The following is a 19,323-nucleotide window of genomic DNA, read 5'->3' as shown; positions in this document are numbered from 1 at the left end:
AGTGAGGCCTGCTTGGTTTGCCTTTTTGAAGATTCCAAACTGTGTGATATCCATGCCAGATGTATAATAATCATGCCAAAACATATCCAGCTAGCTTGCCACACATGTACTATGAGGGGAAACATTTCATTCTCTTAAAATTTTTCCCTCTTCTTGTTGTCAGTAGTTTTGAATGTTATATAATTTTTCCATAGGGTCAAAAGGTACCAAAGTATATGATTGTAAGTGGAAAAACAGGGGACAGAAATCAGGTATTGACAGTTTTCTCATTTCCATTTGTGTGTGAATTTTTAATATAAATGCAAGATGTATAAAGCAGTAACACAAATCAAGATGTTTTAGAGCATACATTTCAACTTTATAAGAATTAAAAATAAACCTGCCAAAATTTTCTGGATAATGCCAGTATTTGGGTTTTTAAAAATAAAAAAGCTTGGCAACTAAACAGTGTTTACAGCATTTTTATGATGTTTGTAGCATTTTTATCATACAGTAGATTCCATCCATTCACTATATTTTCCTAAGTTGTTCTACATGCAAGTACATGTCTTTAATGTGTCTGAGCTCAGTGTGGTTCCTGTAAGTTTGTTATTAAAATACATTTTAATATATATCTATTAATATATATTATATACACATATATACATACACACATATATACATACATACACACACACACACATACACACACACACACACACATGAGCACCAGCTGCTCGTCCAGAGGACCTGGGTTTGATTCCTAGCACTCACAAATTGCCTAATAATGTATGTAACTCCAGTTTTAGATGATTAGATGCCCTCTCTGGACTCTGTGGGTACCAGGCAGGCATGTAGTGCATAGACATACATGCAGGCAAAATCTCATATATGTAAAAATAATTTAAAAACTGGAGGTCTGTTACTATGAGAAACCAACAAGATGGTCAGAAAAGATCTCCGTGTATATGAGTTGCTACAGCCCTACGAGGTGACCACCAAAGCTTCCCATCACTAGCTGTCTCGTCGCGTGTATGCAGCACTGCCAGTTCTCTCGCTTGTGAGCTTGCTTTGTGGGAGTCAGTCTTCAGGAGTCCTCATGTCAAGAAATACTAACTTCTTACTGAAAGCTAGGGCTCATGGGACATGACAGTGACCATGAAAAAACAAGTCTGAGGACAGAGGTTTGGAAAAGTGAGACATTGTAACCTGCCATTCAGAAAAGACGGGCCTGTCTAGTATGTGAGAGGGGCAGTTCATGGGGAGGAACAAGGACTTCCTGGCTCTGACATTTATCAACCATTGTGCCTCAATTTCTTCATCGATGAAATAAACTGTGAATACTGAGACAACCCAAATACACACCTAATACGATGCAGGGGGAAGGGCAAGCTCTCGGGTTGGCCATTACGGTATTGCTATTTAGATGGGGGCAGACCATGCACTCTGGTGTACAAGTTCCCCAGAGGCTCCCAGCCAGGTACGACCAAAGGCAGGGTCCATGCTGCTGCTGTGCTCACTGCCCTGTCAATGCCTTTTATTTTTTTATTTTTCAAGACAGGGTTTCTCTGTGGCTTTGGAGACTGTCCTGGAACTAGCTCTTGTAGACCAGGCTGGTCTCGACCTCATAGAGATTCACCTGCCTCTGCCTCCAAGTGTTAGGATTAAAGGCGTGCGCCACCACTGCCCGGTTCCATCAATGCTCTTGTCACAGCAAAGTGAACAAGGGGTCCCAGAAGCTAAGGTCTTTCCTGGAGGTCACTGCACAGGATTCTGAGGGCCTAGCAGTCCTTGGGGGGTGGTTAATGGGGGGAGGATGGGGCCTTCAGCCCCCCCACAAACCGACATCTAATTGTGAAGAGGAGATGGGCAAACCACACAGCTGCCGCATTGGGGGGTTGGCCAGCCATTCAGTGCTTATTATATTTTTGTTTTTAATTAGTGGGAGAGCCATAACCAAGAGTGGGCAGGAAACACTAACACAGGATCACTCCCTTCTAAGGTTCATGAAAGCTTGCCAGTGTTCTATTACAATGGACTGCATCAGGGCTGGAGAGATGGCTCAGTGGTTAAGGGTACTGCCTACTTTCCCAAAGGACCCAAGTTCAAATCCCAGCTCCCATAGGGCAGCTAACAAATGTTTGTAACCTCAAGATCTGACACTCACACAGACTTACCTGCAGGCAAAACACCAATGCAGATAAAATAAAAGTAAATAAATTAAAATTGCTTGATTATGTCATTTCCCCTCCCTTTCAGCGCCTCTCATTACCATTCCCTTTAGGGTACAGTTCCCCACCTCATCACCACATATCTGGCAGCCCACTACAGGATCTATGAGTGTCCTATCATAGCATTTCAAGGCTTGTCTCTAATACCACCTCCTTCCCATGGATGGCAGGCTGGCATTTGCTGGTCACAAGGCATAAGGAAGACTCCCAAAAGTCCATGCAACGGCTGCCCTCCAGCCCTGGCTCCTATGACAAGTCTTTTTTTTTTTTTTTTGAGGTTTCCTTGGGGTTCTGTGGTGTCTGGTTGCTACACTTAACATTTATTATGCTGATGTAAAAACGCAAGGAAGGGGAGAGAGGCTCCTGGGCCTTGTCATGCAGAGAAGGGGACACCATGAAGCTCCAGCATATTGACACGTGCTCAGGTTTACAGATTTCTCCATGGCTCTAAGAAATTCCTGCACCTTCAGGCAGAACAGCTAGGTGTTTACTGAAATCTACATCTGGTAGCAATTTACTCAGCAGCAATAGCTTCTCCCGCCTCCTCCTGCACCAAATACTCCACTGGGACCCATAACCCCACACTACTCATTTGTGTGAGGCCCAGTCTGTCACTCAAGTCATTTTTTTTTACACTGGCCTGGAAGCAGAGACACTATTCTCACCCATGGTCATCTGAACAGAGATGAGGCCACTTACTGACCTCTGACTCCCTGGCTCCAAAGTCTACACTGGAGCAACAGAAGGGCAGGGGGTTGCCCTTTGCTACCCAGGAGGTCCTGGTCCATGATGCTGTCAAGACCTGCATAGGAGTCTCACCCTGGAATGACACTTCCGGGACTGTGGAGATAGGGAGGCATACTATGCTACAACTCCAGGGAAAGTTCTTTCTTTGAGGGGTGATGAGCATCGAGACAAATTCTTTGAGAGGCTGGCTGAATGAAGAGTTTGTTTTTGGTGCCTGTGGTTACATGACAAGACTGTGGTAAGTCCAAACAGTGAAGTCCAGCTTGGGGGCAGTCCTTGGTGACTGGGACTTTATAATTTGCACCAAGCTCTTCAATTTCAACTGTTCCTACAAAAGTGAGTACAGGGACAGATTCGGAGGTCAAATTAATAGTAAATAGATTCACCAGGCAGTTGTGGTGCACACATTTACTCCCAGCACTTAGGAGGCAGAGGCAGACAGATCTGAGTTCAAGCCAGCCTGGTCTACAGAGTGAGTTCCAGGACAGCCAAGGCTGCTACACAGAGAAATCCTGTCTGGAATGAACAAACAAACAAAAAGAGTATTCATGACAGACTTCTGACTTGTGTGCCTAGCACCCACACCAGCCTCTCACTACCTTGTGGAGAATTCCCCATTGCTCACTTCATTCAGGCAGTTATGAGGGAGGCTGTCAATCATTACACTACCTTATCCTTATAGCTCAAACTGACCAATCAGAATAGCCCTTCTTTGCCTAGTGCGAGGTCTAGGGAAGTCATGTGACTCAAGCCTGGCTAATGATAGCTTTTATTAAGAGCTATTGAAAAAGATGTCTCTGTGAGTTTGAAGCCAGCCTGGTCTACAAAGTGAGTTCCAGAAGTGTAGTCAGAGCTGCTATACTAAGAAACCCTGTCTTGAAAAACTACAAAAAAAAAAAAAAAAGAAGAAGAAAGAAAGAAAGAAGAGAGGGAAAGAAAAAGATACTATTATGTTATTGCAGAAAAGATGGTATTTTAGAATTGTCTAAGGCCATGTTTCTTGCTGCCTGGAAAGAAGAAGAACCCACTGACAGAATAAAGGTCAACAACAATAGAGAACAGAAATAAGCTAAAGACAAAGATGGCCTTGATGTGTGAGATGCCTCTAGTCTAAAATCCTCCTGCCTGATTCCATGAAAAAGTAAACTACCTTGGGGCGGGAGTCACAAAGACAGCAAATTTATTTGGTGAATGTTGAGGGTAATCATCATCAAGAGAGACCAGATGGAAAAAGCATGCTGCTAAGAGTCTAGGAAGCCTCTAAGGCCACACAGAAATCTCATTCCGCATGGCATGGGCTCAGGATAGGGAATGTCCTCAGCCATTCAGGGCCATATGGAAGAACTCTTCATGGCTTGTACAAGTGCTGTTGTCCTCATATCCTGCCCCCAGTGTCTCCACTTGTGTCAACTCCAGTGTGAAGGGGACATGATGAATCTCAGCTCCCAGGCTGTACCATGCTCAGGCTTTCACCATAACCCCACAGCTCCCCAGGTCCCTGTCCTCGGCCATGTCTGCAGCATGAGCAGAAGTACTCAGAATCAAGCACTCCTACATTCTTCTCCTCAGGGTTCTCTAGGATCATCTCAGTGCTGCTAGGGTCTGGCCTTGAGCTCTCATCATGTCCCCACATCGGCTGCAAAGATTTTGTCATCACCCATTTAAAAGACCTCCTAGAGATCTTTGGTCAATTCCTTGATCACTGAGCTCTGTGGAGTCTTTTCCTGAAGGAATGCCTGTAATAAGTTACTTTTTACACTAAACCCAGGCTGACCTTTTGGCTTCTGTCACTCATAACCAGTATCTAGAGGGCTAAAAAAGATTTCCATGAAGATTGCTATGGCCACCATGTACACAAATGTAGAATACACCTTCTGAAAAATACCAAGTGTAAGGCCCTGGATATGATATTTCGGATATAGGCCTCAGCTTAATACCAGGAGCTTGAATCTCCTATTGTTTTTTACATGTTGGCTGGTTACCTCCGGATGGCCTGGCCACAGTGGAGAATGGTTTCTAGTTTGTGTAACAATAGACCAAGGCCCCAAACCCATCATGAGGGCTAGTGGGATGTGCCTGGGGACTAGTGAGATGTGTCTGAAGACTGGTAAGACGTGCCATTACAGAAAGTCTGAGGGCTTGTGTACTTACATTCTAAGTCCATCTCTAGGGTTAAAGGAAGTGTTTCCTAGTCAGCTCTATATACATGATAATAGATGTCTTCTGCCAGTACCTCCGCTTTTGGAAAGCTATTTAAGAGGATGCTTGAATAAGCCGTAGTCTCCAGTATTGACTGAGAGCCCTCCTGAAATGACATGATATCTCTGTCTCATCCTTAATGCTGCTGGGTAGCTAGGACTTCCCTGATCCACACTCCTCGACTCAGGGTCGGACCCGGGGCTGTTTGGCTGGTTCTGATCACAGCCCTAAAGATATCAGTCCAGAATAGATGGCTCTTGCAGCCTAGGACTGATACTGGCCGGACCCTGGCAACCAAGTATGACACAAGTGTTGGATTTTGACCATGGGTGAAATGGCTATGACTGACAGAGGGCTCTCAAGTAGCTCTGGGTTGATGTGGCAATGGATTCTGCAGCACTCTGCTATGGAGGCCGTTGTGTCTATGGGACATCTCTCATGCCTCCCCAATAACCACCCCTGCAAGGCCCCAGCCAGGATGGCTGTGCTCTTTACCAACTCACCCAGCACATGACTTATCTGGACCATGACACAAGTTGGGCACCGAGCAGCTCCCTGACCACCTAGCCTCACAGAATCTTACAAAAGGAAGTCAGTGTCAGTCAGTCATTCATGAAAAATCTATGGCAGCGCATAAGGCTCATTCCTCTCAAGGCTCATTCATGGTTTCCTGGCAGTGCACTTGGGTGGGTATTTCACCATCCATGAAGCAGTGCTTAGATTGCTGGCACCAGCGTTCTCTATGGACAGAGTGAAGGGTTTCCCCCCTTGTTTATCTTTTATCACAAGAGCAGCAGAGAGTTCCACAGAGAAGTTAATCTTCATTCAGGGTGTGGACCAGGAGGACAATCAAAACTATTCAAGACCCACTCTCTCATCGTCAGAGCGTAGAACTCTGGGGGAGACAACTCATCTGATTTTTGAAGCAGGTTGGTGCAGGTGTATTCTGAGCACTGCCAGCTTTCTGAGCACATTCTAGACAATTCCGATGGGCATGTGGCTGGAGGAGAGTTGGGACTCTGACCAAGGAGCACGGCTCACCTGGGATTAGAAAACCATCAGCAGTCTCCATCATCTTTTTCAAGTGAACAACTATGTCATGCTACAGTAGAACATGCCAGAAACTTCAGAGTTGAAATAGAGGGACAAGCCATTGGAGAGAGGAATCCAAACAATCACAAATGCAAGTTGCTAACCCCACTGGTAATCAGGACAGTGGAAATCAAAAGTCTAATGAGATAATGTTGCACCTCTAAGAGATTGGGAACAATTCCAATCATGAAATTTTAAGACAGAACTTCATTGTTTAGGGATGTGTCCCCCAAGCTGAAGATGAAAAAGCAGAGTGTGTGGAGCGGTGGCCCCCAGGGCTGCAGGCAGTGAGTAACACGTGAGCTGGGAAGGGTACTTAGTTCAGGAAGCCATGGAGAACATGTTATGTTTTTTCTGCATGTGCTGTGGATCACTTTAAAATACGATGTGTCAAGAATTCAGCAAGGACACAGAAGTACAGAAACTTAAACTGGCCCAAATGCTGCTAGAAGGCAGTCTGTCATGAACTGATGACGCTGAAGACATATATTTTCTATGACTCAATTCACGATCCCAGGTAAACAGTGTACATACATCACAGTGAGGGTGGTATCTACCCCCAAAGGAGAAAACCTGGGTTTGGACAAGTAGGAAAAAAACAATCATAGACATGACCATTGTTGGTGGCCCTACAAAAACTGACTCTATCCAACATTCTTTATTATTAACTTAAATTCTAGAATTCTAGCATTCCATTTCCTTCCTGGCAGGGATGATAAGGAAAAACCTCAAGACACACTGACATAGTGAAGTTCAGTACAGGACCCAGCAACTTGTCAGCCAGCACTAAGTCCCCAACCAGAGTGCACTGGAGGAGGGGACTTTCTGACTAGGGAATGCCACATGGCAACAAGAGGGACAGACTTAGTCACATGTACAGACCAGATGTAGCACAATTCCAATCATGAAATTTCAAGACAGAACTGCATTGTTTAGGGATGTGTCCCCAAGCTGAAGATGAAAAAGCAGAGTGTGTGGAGCGGTGGCCCCCAGGGCTGCAGGCAGTGAGTAACACGTGAGCTGGGAAGGGTACTTAGTTCAGGAAGCCATGGAGAACATGTTATGTTTTTTCTGCATGTGCTGTGGATCACTTTAAAATACGAAGACAGAAAAGACAAGCAGGAGGGGATTTCCTTGATCTTTGTCATTTACTGCCCAGAAAGCAGTTTTGGGCATCAAACTCTCCCACCTTAGACAAGCATGTGGAGCTTTCAGAAGCTTGTGCACCTGGGCTCAGCGAGTCAGAACCCATTTCTCAAAGGAGGTGAAGGCTCTTTTGAGAGCTCAGCAGGAGTCCCAGGCAGATCTCAAAGGGAAGTAAACAAGTTGAGACAAGATGAATGACTTGAAAAAAGTTGGGGACCACACAGCAAGAGGAGGATGGATCAGGGGTCTCCATCTCTTCTGGTTCCACAGTCACAACTCAATCAAGTGCAGATAGAAAGACTTAGAACATCATCTCATCTCATTGAACATGGACAGGATTTTGTTTTGTTTGTTTGAGGCAGGTTCTGACGTAGCCCTGACTGGCCCTGAATTCCTTATGCAGCCGAGAGTGGCCTTTAACTGCTGATCCTTTGGCAATTCTGTCTCAGTCTTCTGAGTGCTGAACCTAGCATGTGCCACCATGCCTAGCTAGACATTTTCCTTTTATTATTCCATTAGCAATACACCGTGATAACTGTGTATCACTGGCACCATCTGAGGGGCCAGGAGTGATGGACAGATGATTCAAGGCATAGGAAAGGACATGCGCAGGATTCATGCAAGTACTCTTCCACTTTATAGAGGGGCTGGCATGCCTGCAGGCTGTGCAATCAGAAGGGAGCACCTGTGGGACTCACCAGAGAAAAAGCTGCATCCAGCTAGCAATACTTGGAAGAACCAATAAGAATGTCCCATTAACAGTCATGAACTGGCTAAGCAATTACAACTGTTTCATATTAAGAAGCTTGTTTTGTTCATACAGTTCCTTTACATATTCTGACACTGTTGCTAATCTGACACTCTAAAACTCACTTAATACATATTACTTCTAGGATGGTTAGTATCTGCTTAAAATTCAAAGGTCTATGGCATTGATATTAAGAATCACTTTTAGTTAAAAAAAAAATAATAATTGAGCTGGTGATCACACTCCTTTAATCCCAGCAATCAGGAGGCAGAGTCAGGCAAATCTTTGAGTTTGAGGTCAGCCTGGTCTACAGAGTTAGTTCCAAAACAGCCAGAGACACACAGAGAAATCCAGTCTCAAAAATCAAAACAAAACAAAAAACCGAGAAAAGGTTTCCATTTGGTTCACTTATACTTAGATTACATTAACTAATTTTATATTATAATCTAAATATTTCAGTTTTAAGTTTTCAAATTATACTCTGTGTGTGTGTGTCTGTGTGTGTGTGTGTGTGTGTATGGGCGCAAACATGCGCACATGCGTGTGTGTACATGTGCCCAGACACTTGAGTGCTACAGTACATGTGTGGCAGCAGAGGACAGATACCTTTGGGGAGTTCCTTATTTCCTCCCTCATTGCTGCTGCTGTGTACTCCAGGTTAGCTGTTCCATAAGTTCTGGGCAATTCCACGGTCTCTGTTCTCCATCTTGCTGTAGGAATGCCTGCACAGGCTTATGCTCCCAGATCCAGGATGAGTTTTGGGGATCAAACTGAGGTTGACAGGCTTGCATGATAAGCACGTTTAGCTCCTAAGCTACCTCACTGGCTCCTCATCGTCTAAAATTTGAAAATGTGCCTGCACCTTTTTAGCTAGGTGCCACCTCAGATCCCAGGAAGTGATACAAACAGTGGCAGGCACAGGAGGAAATCCCACCTCTACCTCAGGCCTTCCCCAGGCTGGCCTCTCCTAGACCCTCAGGCCTTCATTGCTGAGGCTTAAGTGGGCCTCTGCTGTCATAGAATGAAATCTATTCCCACAGGTTACTGACTAAAGAAAGGGGGGAGAGTGGAAGTGAGGACAGAGGCAAAAGTGTGTCAACAAGTATCTGGGCACAGAAACACCAACTAGCTTGCTTCTGAACTGGTGCTTTCAAACGTCAACCATCACAACTCATCTGACTGAAGTGACACAAACGTTTACGTGCACAATCCTTTAGGAACATGAACTATTTTGAAAACTCTTTTACGAAGCCAAGTTCTTTTCTTTTTAATAAAATGCCAAGCAGAATTAGGTGGGGTCTCTTCCAAGGAGGCTTAAGGTAAGATAAACACAAATACTTTAAGTTAGCAAATTAAAACAAAACAAGGGGTTTCGAGTCTGGCTCAATGGCAGAGCACGTGCTCAGTGGCATGAGGCCCTGGTTCCATGCCCAGCACAGACAACAACAAAAACCTATTACCTATTTCGAGATTGTTACTTTTTTTTTTTTTTTAAGCACACAGCTTTGTAACCACAAATGGTGGCCAGCTGTTAATTTCTTCTCTAGTTTAGGGAAGACAGAAGCCTAGAGAGAAAGTTCCTTGGACCTGCTTTTCTCAGGGTGGTAATTCCAAATGAATCATGAGTTTATCGGTGAGGAAACCTCTCAGGTTCTACTAGATTTTATTAGCAACCAGTGGAAGAGTAAGAAGGCACAGTGATGTGGCAGATACCACAGTACAAGAGACAGGCTATCAGAGAATTCGGCTGTGAGAGACTGGCCAAATGCTCTACTGTGTGTGGAAACGTCTAGGCTTAGTATGAAAGCAGAGATTCCATGTAAGTTAAAACCATCTTGGCACCCAGCCTGCAGAGTCCTCTCTGCTCCCAGCCTGTAAGGTGTACTGTAAAACCTTACCATGTGCACGGAGGCTTCACACAGTAAAGTTCACACATGTAATCAACATATCTGTTTTTCCCTCTGTCCCTCTACAGCTCATCTGTAAGATGGGTACCTCTTCCTGATTAGGTGGCTTCAGGCATCCAGGAGTACAGTATGCTGGTGGCTATAGTATTAATTACTGTCCTACTCTCACAGGTCTTGGGGCTCCCCTGACACAGGCACCCGGACTCTGTTTTCCTCTGCTATCCCTGAGTTCCAGCCTCTAGGAACCAATACTTTCTCTTTCCTGGAGCCCCCCTCTGGCTTGAGAACTTCCTGAGATCCCACAGAAACAAAAGAATCATGTGTCAGACTCTGCACGCATGGCCACAAGACGTGTCACACTCACATCTCCCCTCCCCCAGCACCATGGCCCTGACCCTCAGGCCTGCCTTGTACCTCTTTGCTTCTACAACACATCCAGCTGGGCGGGACTGATAAACAGCAATTGAAGCATCAGTGATACTAGGTCAAAATGCACCTTTGGTGCTATCCCTGCCATCCCTCAGCCAACTAAGAAGGTTCAGAACTGTAATCTCAGAGCTATGATTCCATTTAATTTTACAGCCTTGAAATATGGAATCTCCCCAAATTCAACACAAGGCAGTTGTTTTGCTTGCAAATGAGAAGGGTCAGCTGTGAAAATACAGCCCCTAGAAAAACAAGGACAGGACAGGCTACAAGGACACCTCCAGGGGCCCTCCACCGCTGAGTCAGGAAGTCGGGTCAGCTGTGCCGGGCCCATGTGCTACCTAGCCCCAGGAATCCACTCAGTTTCTACCTTCTGGCTCACAGACTCCATCTTGAGAAGCACCCTCCCCAACTCAAAATGCATCATTTAGCTTAGTGTTGTCATGATTTAAAGACATATACAACTGGCAATCAGAGCTGAGGACCCAGTCAGACAAATCCAGATCCAATTCTTCTCCGACATGACTGAATCAGCTTTAAAAATATTTTTATGTTAATGTAATATCTTAGAGTCTTTATGGTTTGATGTCTTTTGGACTCCAGTCTCATGGTTTAGGGAGGACTCCAGTCTCATAATTTAGGGAGGATTCTATTCCCATGGTTTAAGGAGGACTAGAGGACTGTCTCATTGTTCAGCTCCGTCTTGTCTGCGTGAAGCATGTGACTCCCCCTTTCTCTCTCCCATGGCCTCCAAGTAGATTGCACCATCCAACCTCCTCTCTGAAAGGTAGAATTCCACTCAGACTTTGCTGTCTATTCTTCAATAGGACCATCCCTAATGCCCACATATATAAACATTTCAAATCTTTGCAGATAACTCTGACAGCAAATAAAAGGGACACACTTTATACAGTGGGTTCTCAGTGAGATGCTGCCAAGCTGGATTTCAAAAGACAGGCTCCAGTTTCCAAGCTAAGCAGCACATGGCTCTCTGCCTGCAGTTTCTGCCTCTCCTCCCCTCACTCAGGAGAGAGGGCCAAGGCTGATCTTGAAGGATTGCTTCATAAGGAAAAATCAGGGCAGGGCACCATCCCAGGACCGACCAAGGGAGAAGGGCTAGCAGAGGACAGAGCTAGGTGCATGAACAGGCTCGTCAGTTCCCACAGTGAGCCCTCTCCATTGCAAACAGGTCTGAGTGCTGACACGGGGCTTCCCACAGCTTCCACTGGCCTCTGAAGGCATATTTGTCATCAGAGGCTCTTGATGAAGCTGTACATAAATATCTGACTGTTGTTAAATACAAAACAAAACAAAAAACTACTCCACAGAAACCAAATCAAAACCAGCTGTGAGGGCGAGGGGCCAAAAACTGGGGGTAAGTGCAAAGGCTGGGCAGAAACCCTTGTTAACAGTGTGGCTCACTGAGCATGAGAGGAAGTCTCTGTGCCTAAGAAGTCACACTGCATGGCTACCATGCTTCTCCGTGACTTTCCACCTTCTAGAGGTCTGTAGCCAAAGGGGCAGAGTTTGAATCTCAGCTCTAGATGCATCTGCCAGCACAGCCCTCCTTGTGACTGCCAGCCGGCAAGGGCTGTATGACCGTGTTCACAGTTAGCTTTCCTCCCCATTATCACTAATTAACTTCCCAGATCTGCAGAAAGCATGCCATGTCACCAAAACGTGAAGACATAAGTGCCGTGAGCACAGTGCTAAGAATAGGATGATGCTGACATCAGCCATGGTGCAATAGTCAGAGTTGTCAAGAGGCCTGAGAGAGGGGCAGGTAGTCTCAGGCTAATCCTGGAAGCAGGAGAATGGCCAGATTATGGCTACTGGATCTGGGAATTTCAATGTCTAAAGGAGGGACCAACAGGGCTTGTTTTGTCAGTCCTCTTAGGGAACCATCCTTCTTAGTTAGACAGACTGGAAAAATATATCTTGGTGTTTCTCAGAGCACGATGTTGAACCCACAGTTGGAATAAAATAAAAAACATGGAAACTGATATTTTGTCCCAGGATGAGAAATAACCCTGGAGGCTAAGTTGAGCCAGTTTCATAAAACGAGGCTACCGCATTTGCATGTTTGAGTCACACTGAGAAATCCATCAATTAAAGAAACACCCAGGGAACTCCTCAGCAGATCTGTGGCTGGAACACCCTGTGGTCATCAGCCTGCAACTTCCATTTCCTCAGGTTGCACAGAGGCCAGTCTCTGAGAGCCAGCACTCTCAGAAAGTTGGGTCTTGAAGATAAAATGTGAAAGCATCCTTCATCAATGGCCATGTTTTAAGAGTATAGGAAGCTGAATGAATGAGGTCTTCCCGCCGTGGGGATTTCTAACATTCCATGGGCAATATGAAAATATTTGGCAGCTGGATGGGATTCAAAGAGTGTAGGTGTCTGTCCAAGGTGCCATCTTTACAAGATAAAATACAAATCAAGGCAAATGGCCTCTCCATGGAAGTGCTTTTAAACTTTTAATGTGAAATAAAAGTTACCCTCCATAGTATTCTACATTAAGAACATCTGGATTGGTACCTGGGTGGCTGGCAGAGACAGGCAGATCTCTGTGAGGTTGGGGGTCAGACTGGTCTACTTAGTGGGTTCCAAGCCATCCAAAGCTACACAGTGAGACCTTGTATATAAAAACAAACGAACAACAACTACACCCTGGTTCAGTAGCCTTTCCTCACTGTGGCAGACAGGGTAACTCCCTGTTCTCTGTCATGATGGTTCACTGGTCCTGTTACTTTACTTTCAAGCTTCATCCCTAGTGACATCCAGTCACTGTCTCTCATAGTGTTACCACCAAAACATCACCACCATAAGCAAGGCATCTTTCTAGGGCTGGCCCCAAGCTCCATCTGCAACTGTGATTCTTAGCTCTTCCTTCCCCACTGCCTGGTCATCTCCATAGCAGGTCAGGCACCAGTGACTTTCAATGAACTCACTGCAGTCCATTAGGATGAGTGACAGTGGAAGGAAGGATGGTAGGTAGCAAGGCTAGGGTTGCCATGGTCAATCTCACTGAATACAGATGTCCCTGCTTGGTTGTATCTTTGTCACTGTGGCCTTTCTGTGGGAACAAGAGGACATATGGTCTCTGGCAGGTTCAACTGGGCACTCCTCCTTCTGTAAGGAGGAGTGCTGCATGGAGACACAGGTGCTAAACCGCAGAACTTTCTAGAGATTAGTGCTGGAAGGGCAGGGAAAGGGGAGTGACCCCATAATGGGCATGTTATTTCTGGGGGTGATAAAAATATGCAAGTGGGGGCAATAATAATGCCATCCAAGAAAACTAAAAATTACAGAATTATCACTTGAAAACAGGATGAACCTTGTGGCTGTGTCACGTGCCCTGTAAGTCAGGGAGGCTGGGGGTGCTGCTCCTCTCTTCTCTGTCTTTCAATGACCAATGCAGCTTTTGTATATGAAGAAGTTTCTCACCCTTTAAAACTAAAGGGAATGCTGGTTGCCTTCCCAAAAGGCTTTCCTGCATGCCATCTGTGTGAGGCTCAGGACTTACTGCCTACATAAAGGCTAACCATTTTTGATGCACCTCAGCTCACTGCTAACACCTCACTTCTCACAACGAACATGAGTTTGTGAGTGCCATCAACTCTTGTTCAGTAACCACCATGTACCTGGGCATCAGACCTTCAGAAGAAGTTCAGTCATTTTTAAACAGTTTTACACACACACACACACACACACACACACACACACTCTCTCTCTCACACACACACACACACTCACACAAACACACTCACACATTCACTCATCACTCACACACACACACATATGTGTGTGTATATACATATATATGTACACAAACACACACCACTCACTCACAAATGCATATGGTCCTGAGCTCCAGCACCACAAAAATTTTAAAATTCTTTTATAAAAAACATATATAATAAAACAATGTATATTATTTTAATGAGTCTTTTGTAACACCAAACCCATGAAAACAGTTGATCCAAAAGGTAATTATCATTCTCATTAGGTTGCATTAAAAATATAGAAGTTCATATTTTCATACTAAGCATCTACAAATTCACCAGAAATAAGTACAAAAATCAAAATACTATATATAAACAGATGTTTTTGGCTTTGTTTTGCATTTGAGATATGGTTTCATGTAGCCCAGACTGACCCTGAGTTTGTTACACAGCTAAGGATGACTTTGAACTCCTGATCTTCCTCTTTACCCTGGGGCATTGAGGCTTGGAATTCCACAAGTTAGGAAAGTACCAGTAGGCAGTAATGCTACTCTCTGACATCTGTATTTATTCTCTTACATATACATGCTCTTTTCAGAGCAAGGAGGCGGCAGAGGTGAGACAGTGACTTTTGCTGCCTTGAGGTCCCCCGGTGAGCACTATGTTTTGTCCTTCTGTTAAAGCTTCTATTTAGAGCTTTGGTAAGCCAAGGGTTACAGACCCAAACTCCCAGAAAGGCTGTCAACTGCAGAGCATGAAATCAATCCAGAACATGGCTGAAGGATGAAGAAACAGCATCTGTCTGTCTCCAGGAGAGGAAACGGAGCCACGTGACAGGCATGACAACTGCTTCTATAGACATTCCTAATGTGGCGCTGGCACTGGGCCCAGGGCCTTGTGCATGCCAGGAAGCCCCGCACCATGGAGCTGAATCCACAGCCTTCACATGCTTTATGCCTTCAAAGCCTGAATCCCATGCATCATTCTATGCGTCATTTCTATACAGGACATGCTGTTTAGCTCCCTCTAGTCAAGGAGCACGTGCCTGCAGTTGCCAGATTAGATTTTTCAAAGAAGTTGTGAATGAGGAAATTGAGACTTTTATGTAAAAGTTGTGATTTTAAAATTCTGGCTTTCTTTAAAATTCAACACAGCCAAGCTCCAAAACACCACAGCTGCAAGTCACATCTGGCTCATAGGCTAACTGACTAATTATCACTCACCTCCAATGTTATGGGGGATTTCTGACTCTACAGCCCACTTAGTAAAGGTAACTTCAAAACAATAAAATAAAATAAAAACCACTCAGGCTCACAGATGAAGCTTGTCCTTCCTGTCCACAGCTTATTGTCACCAAGGCTGGCAGGAACTTCTTTTCCTCTGGGCCTCTGAGAAGGATATGACTGGCTGAGACACCAAAATGCAGACTAACCGGATGTGCTCAAGGGATGAACCCTGACATCTGCTCTGTCTCTAGAGTGAGACACAAGGAAATCTCTGCTGCAGCTCTTCTGAGCTGGGAAAGAAGTTAATTCTGTTGGCTGGCAAAGCCCTCTCACCATCTCACCAGTGATGTCGGTGCTGCTAAGATCTACAGCTTCCTCCTCATGAATTTCCAGGCCACAGAAGCCACCATCAGCAAAACCTCCTGAAACCTGCCTGAGACCCCAGTCTCAGTTCTAGGGGACAGTTTTATCTCTCAGAGTTCTCTAGAGGTGCTATTCACTTTCTGGCCCTGGGGATGAGAGACTCTCCAGCTTCTAAGTACAAGACATCAGTAAGGACCACATCTCTTAACACCCCAGCATCTGAACAAGTTAGGGAAAATGCACTTTCAGCTCTGAGCCAAGTGCTAGAGGCAGAATGCCTTGTTTCCTGGGTGTGCCTGTCAACCTCACCCCGACCTGCTCATGAGTCCAAGCAACTGCACTCTGGTTTTTCCAATGGTTTCTTCTACTCGGAGCTCATCCCACTCATCCAAACGGCAGCCCTTATTCCACTGGCCGACCAGGACTGATCCAAGTCAGCCACTCCTGATTACTTGGGGCCTGCTCAGTGGTGTAGAGATGCAATCCCTGGGGTATTTATCAATGACCAGGACATATGGCTTTGCAGCACTGAGCCAGGTCTGCAGAAAATGGGATGGCAAGGGCTTCCCTGCATAGCCACAGAAGTGCCATGAGGGCTCGGCTCACCTTGTGACCTTTTCAGGGAAGAGCCACTCATTCTCAGCTACCCATTTTGAGGAACTGTGGGCTTCACTGACACCTGTGTCTGTCCCTCAATCATTGGGACATTGGTCATTTCACAATAGGCCAATGTTGGTACCTAAGACTGACCAGGCTGTCAACAACAAGCAGGTCACATGTTCTCTAATGACACAGCCAGAGTCCAAGGCCTTCACTGACAGCTATACTTTAGCACACCTTCCAAAAACACAAGAGATGCTTAGAAATCAGGGGCCTGTTCTTACTCTGTCCTGCTTCCTGCTTTCAGCAGATACAGGTTAGACACCTTAGCACACCAGGGTGTGTCACTGATGACCAACGTGCTACCTGCTCTCAGGAAAAAAAAAAGGCCAAAATCAACCACTCTATCATCTTCTACAAAAGCAAGAGTTAGGCAGGTTGTAAAACTCAGTCCTTAGGACAGAAATGCTGTGTTCTTACCTCAGCAGCTTGGGTCTCTTGATGGAGCAGCGTAAGACCAGTCAAGTCTTCTAAGAAGGAATGTGAGGAGTTAAACACCTTGGCTAGGAAGGCAAATCCTTCCCGCTCGTATTGATCAAGAACCTGCAAAAACATTGATACTTTTAGAAAGGGAGCTGTAGCTGTAGGTATGCATTAAAAGGTTCTTCTTTCTAACAATCACTTGTTTAAAAACAGGGAGGTGGCTCAGCAGGCAAAGGTGGTTATCACCAAGCTTCATGACCCAAGTTTGATTCCCAGGGAGGGGCCACAGGGTGGAAGGAACTGACTCCTACAAGTTGTCCTCAGACCTCCATATGCACCCCATGGCACATGCATGGACACACCACGCACAAGTATAAGTAAATAAATAAATGTGATAAAACTTTTTAAAAAGAAAATAAAACATAAGGTAAAAATGCTGCCTGACCGGCAGAAAAATAATGGCTGGAGAGATGGCCCAGGGGTTAAGAGACTGGTTGCTCTAGCAGAGGAGCTGGGTTTAGTTGCTAGCACCCATCATCAGGTGGCTCAAAACTGTCTGAACTCTAGCTTCAGGCAATCTGATGCCTCTGGCCTCCTCAGGCATCTGCACATACATACATACATACATACATACATACATACATACATACATACATGGACACAGACAGAGGCACACAAACACAATCTCTTTCTCTCTCTCTCTGTTCAAAACATCTTTAAACACTATTGGAGGACTTGGCAGGGGAGAGCCACATGTCTTCTGTGTAGATGCCAACATCTCCCAATAAAGTAAGTTTCATGCAAGTTCACTGAATGTTCTACAAGACTAAGCTACCGGACCAAAGAATCACTTGTTACAAAATAAATAACAGAGTAGGGAAGATCTAAGGAAAAATGGAATGTGATTAAGGGAGTGGGCAGGACATAATGGTTTGCTAGAAATCTGACATTCCAGCTAGCCAAAAATCATTTTAAAATAGAACTGTTAGAAATGGAAAAATAAATGTCAACAGGAACATCACAAATGAGGACAATCAACACAGGAATATACTCAATGTCACATGTGACCAGAGAAATAGCAACCAAACTACAATGAGGTATGCCCTGTACCCACCAAAGGGGTTACAAAAGTCAGGACACAGCAAGTGTTAGCAAGGATATGGGACACTTGAGACTCCCATGACTATAAGATGAGAGCATCACTTTCCAAGTTTTGTACTAGTGGCCCTGCACCTTGCCTGGCCCTGGTGGCACAGGTGAGGGGAGCCAGCCCTGAGGGAATGGAAGCAGGAGAACTGGTTCTCCCCCTGCTCCTTGCTGCATGAACGAGCTGGGGCAACACTGGAGAGTTCACCCTGGTGGTAGGGATGGGAGAGCTAGTGGGCTGACCAGCCCTGCAACTACCCAGGCCCAGAACCAGGGCTATGAGTTGGCCCACCCCAACATTCAGTCCATCTGTGATCTGCTGGAGCATGCGAAGGGGCCAGTCCTGCAGATCCAAAGCTGTAGGATCTCCATGACACAGGGCAACAACAGGATATCCAAGAGGGGTCTCAGTGAGGGCCAAGTATTGATGGTGTAGTAGAAACCAGAGTCCTCAAAACAGACCGATGACTCTCTGCAATGAACACGTACAAGTAAAGATGTATGGACAAAAGGGTTTACTGCATGACTCACTGTGTCATATTAGCTTCCACAACAAGACTTTTCTTTTTCAAATAATGGAACCTTGAAAATTGCAGGCAAATGGATGGTACTAGAAGAAGCCATCCTAAGTAAGGTAACCCAGTCACAAAAAGACAAACATGGTATGTACTCACTCATATATGGATGACATGACAGACTTCAGATATCCCCCATGTAGGGCCTCAACTCCCTGGGTAGTGGAGTGGGGATTGGGGAGGTTGGTAGGGGGTGGGGGAGGAGGGAAGGGAGAGGGAGCTGGGATTGACATATGAAGCAAGCTTGTTTCTAGTTCAAATAAAAAAATGACAGAGGGGCATTTCGTGGTCAGATAGGTTTAGAAAATTCATTTTCAAACTATGATACCACTTTGAGAATTACCTAGTACATATGGACAAATGGGCGAGTCCTGGGAGACTTTGCAGTGAAAACAAAATTGAAAACTAAAGCATTTGATTAAACCACCTTACTCTAAAACAAACAAACAAACAAACAAAATTTTCTTTTTCTTTTCTCATAAATTTTATCTTGGGGGAAGGTTGCAACGGCAGAGGGTGGATAGACAGGAGATGAATGGTATCGAGATGTATGATGTGAAAGACACAAAGAATAAGTAAAAAGATAGTAAAAAAAAGCCAGGCGTTGGTGGCGCACGCCTTTAATCCCAGCACTAGGGAGGCAGGCGGATCTCTATGAGATCGAGACCAACCTGGTCTACTGAGCGAGTTCCAGGATAGCCTCCAAAACAATACAGAGAAACCCTGTCTC

The 19,323-nt window shown here is 45.2% G+C and overlaps 1 protein-coding gene across 6 annotated transcripts in view; it reads right to left on the bottom strand.

Moving 5' to 3' along the window:
• The window catches only part of Atg7 (autophagy related 7), a 278,976-nt gene that overhangs the window by 130,408 nt on the left and 129,245 nt on the right, over positions 1–19,323 (bottom strand). For 4 of the 6 annotated variants that reach the window (XM_040738126.1, XM_040738125.1, XM_040738129.1 and 1 more), the window contains one exon: positions 16,870–16,992. In XM_040738126.1, coding sequence (XP_040594060.1) covers positions 16,870–16,992 — 123 coding nt within the window. Of the gene's footprint in view, positions 1–8,098; positions 8,123–14,666; positions 14,977–16,869; positions 16,993–19,323 lie in introns of those variants that run through there. The other 2 variants (XM_040738130.1, XM_040738128.1) reach the window with 2 other exon arrangements.

Source organism: Mesocricetus auratus, unplaced genomic scaffold, assembly GCF_017639785.1.
Source record: "Mesocricetus auratus isolate SY011 unplaced genomic scaffold, BCM_Maur_2.0 Super-Scaffold_100676, whole genome shotgun sequence".
In the NCBI taxonomy this organism is placed as follows: domain Eukaryota; kingdom Metazoa; phylum Chordata; class Mammalia; order Rodentia; family Cricetidae; genus Mesocricetus; species Mesocricetus auratus.
This window is presented reverse-complemented; position numbering and strand designations above follow the sequence as displayed.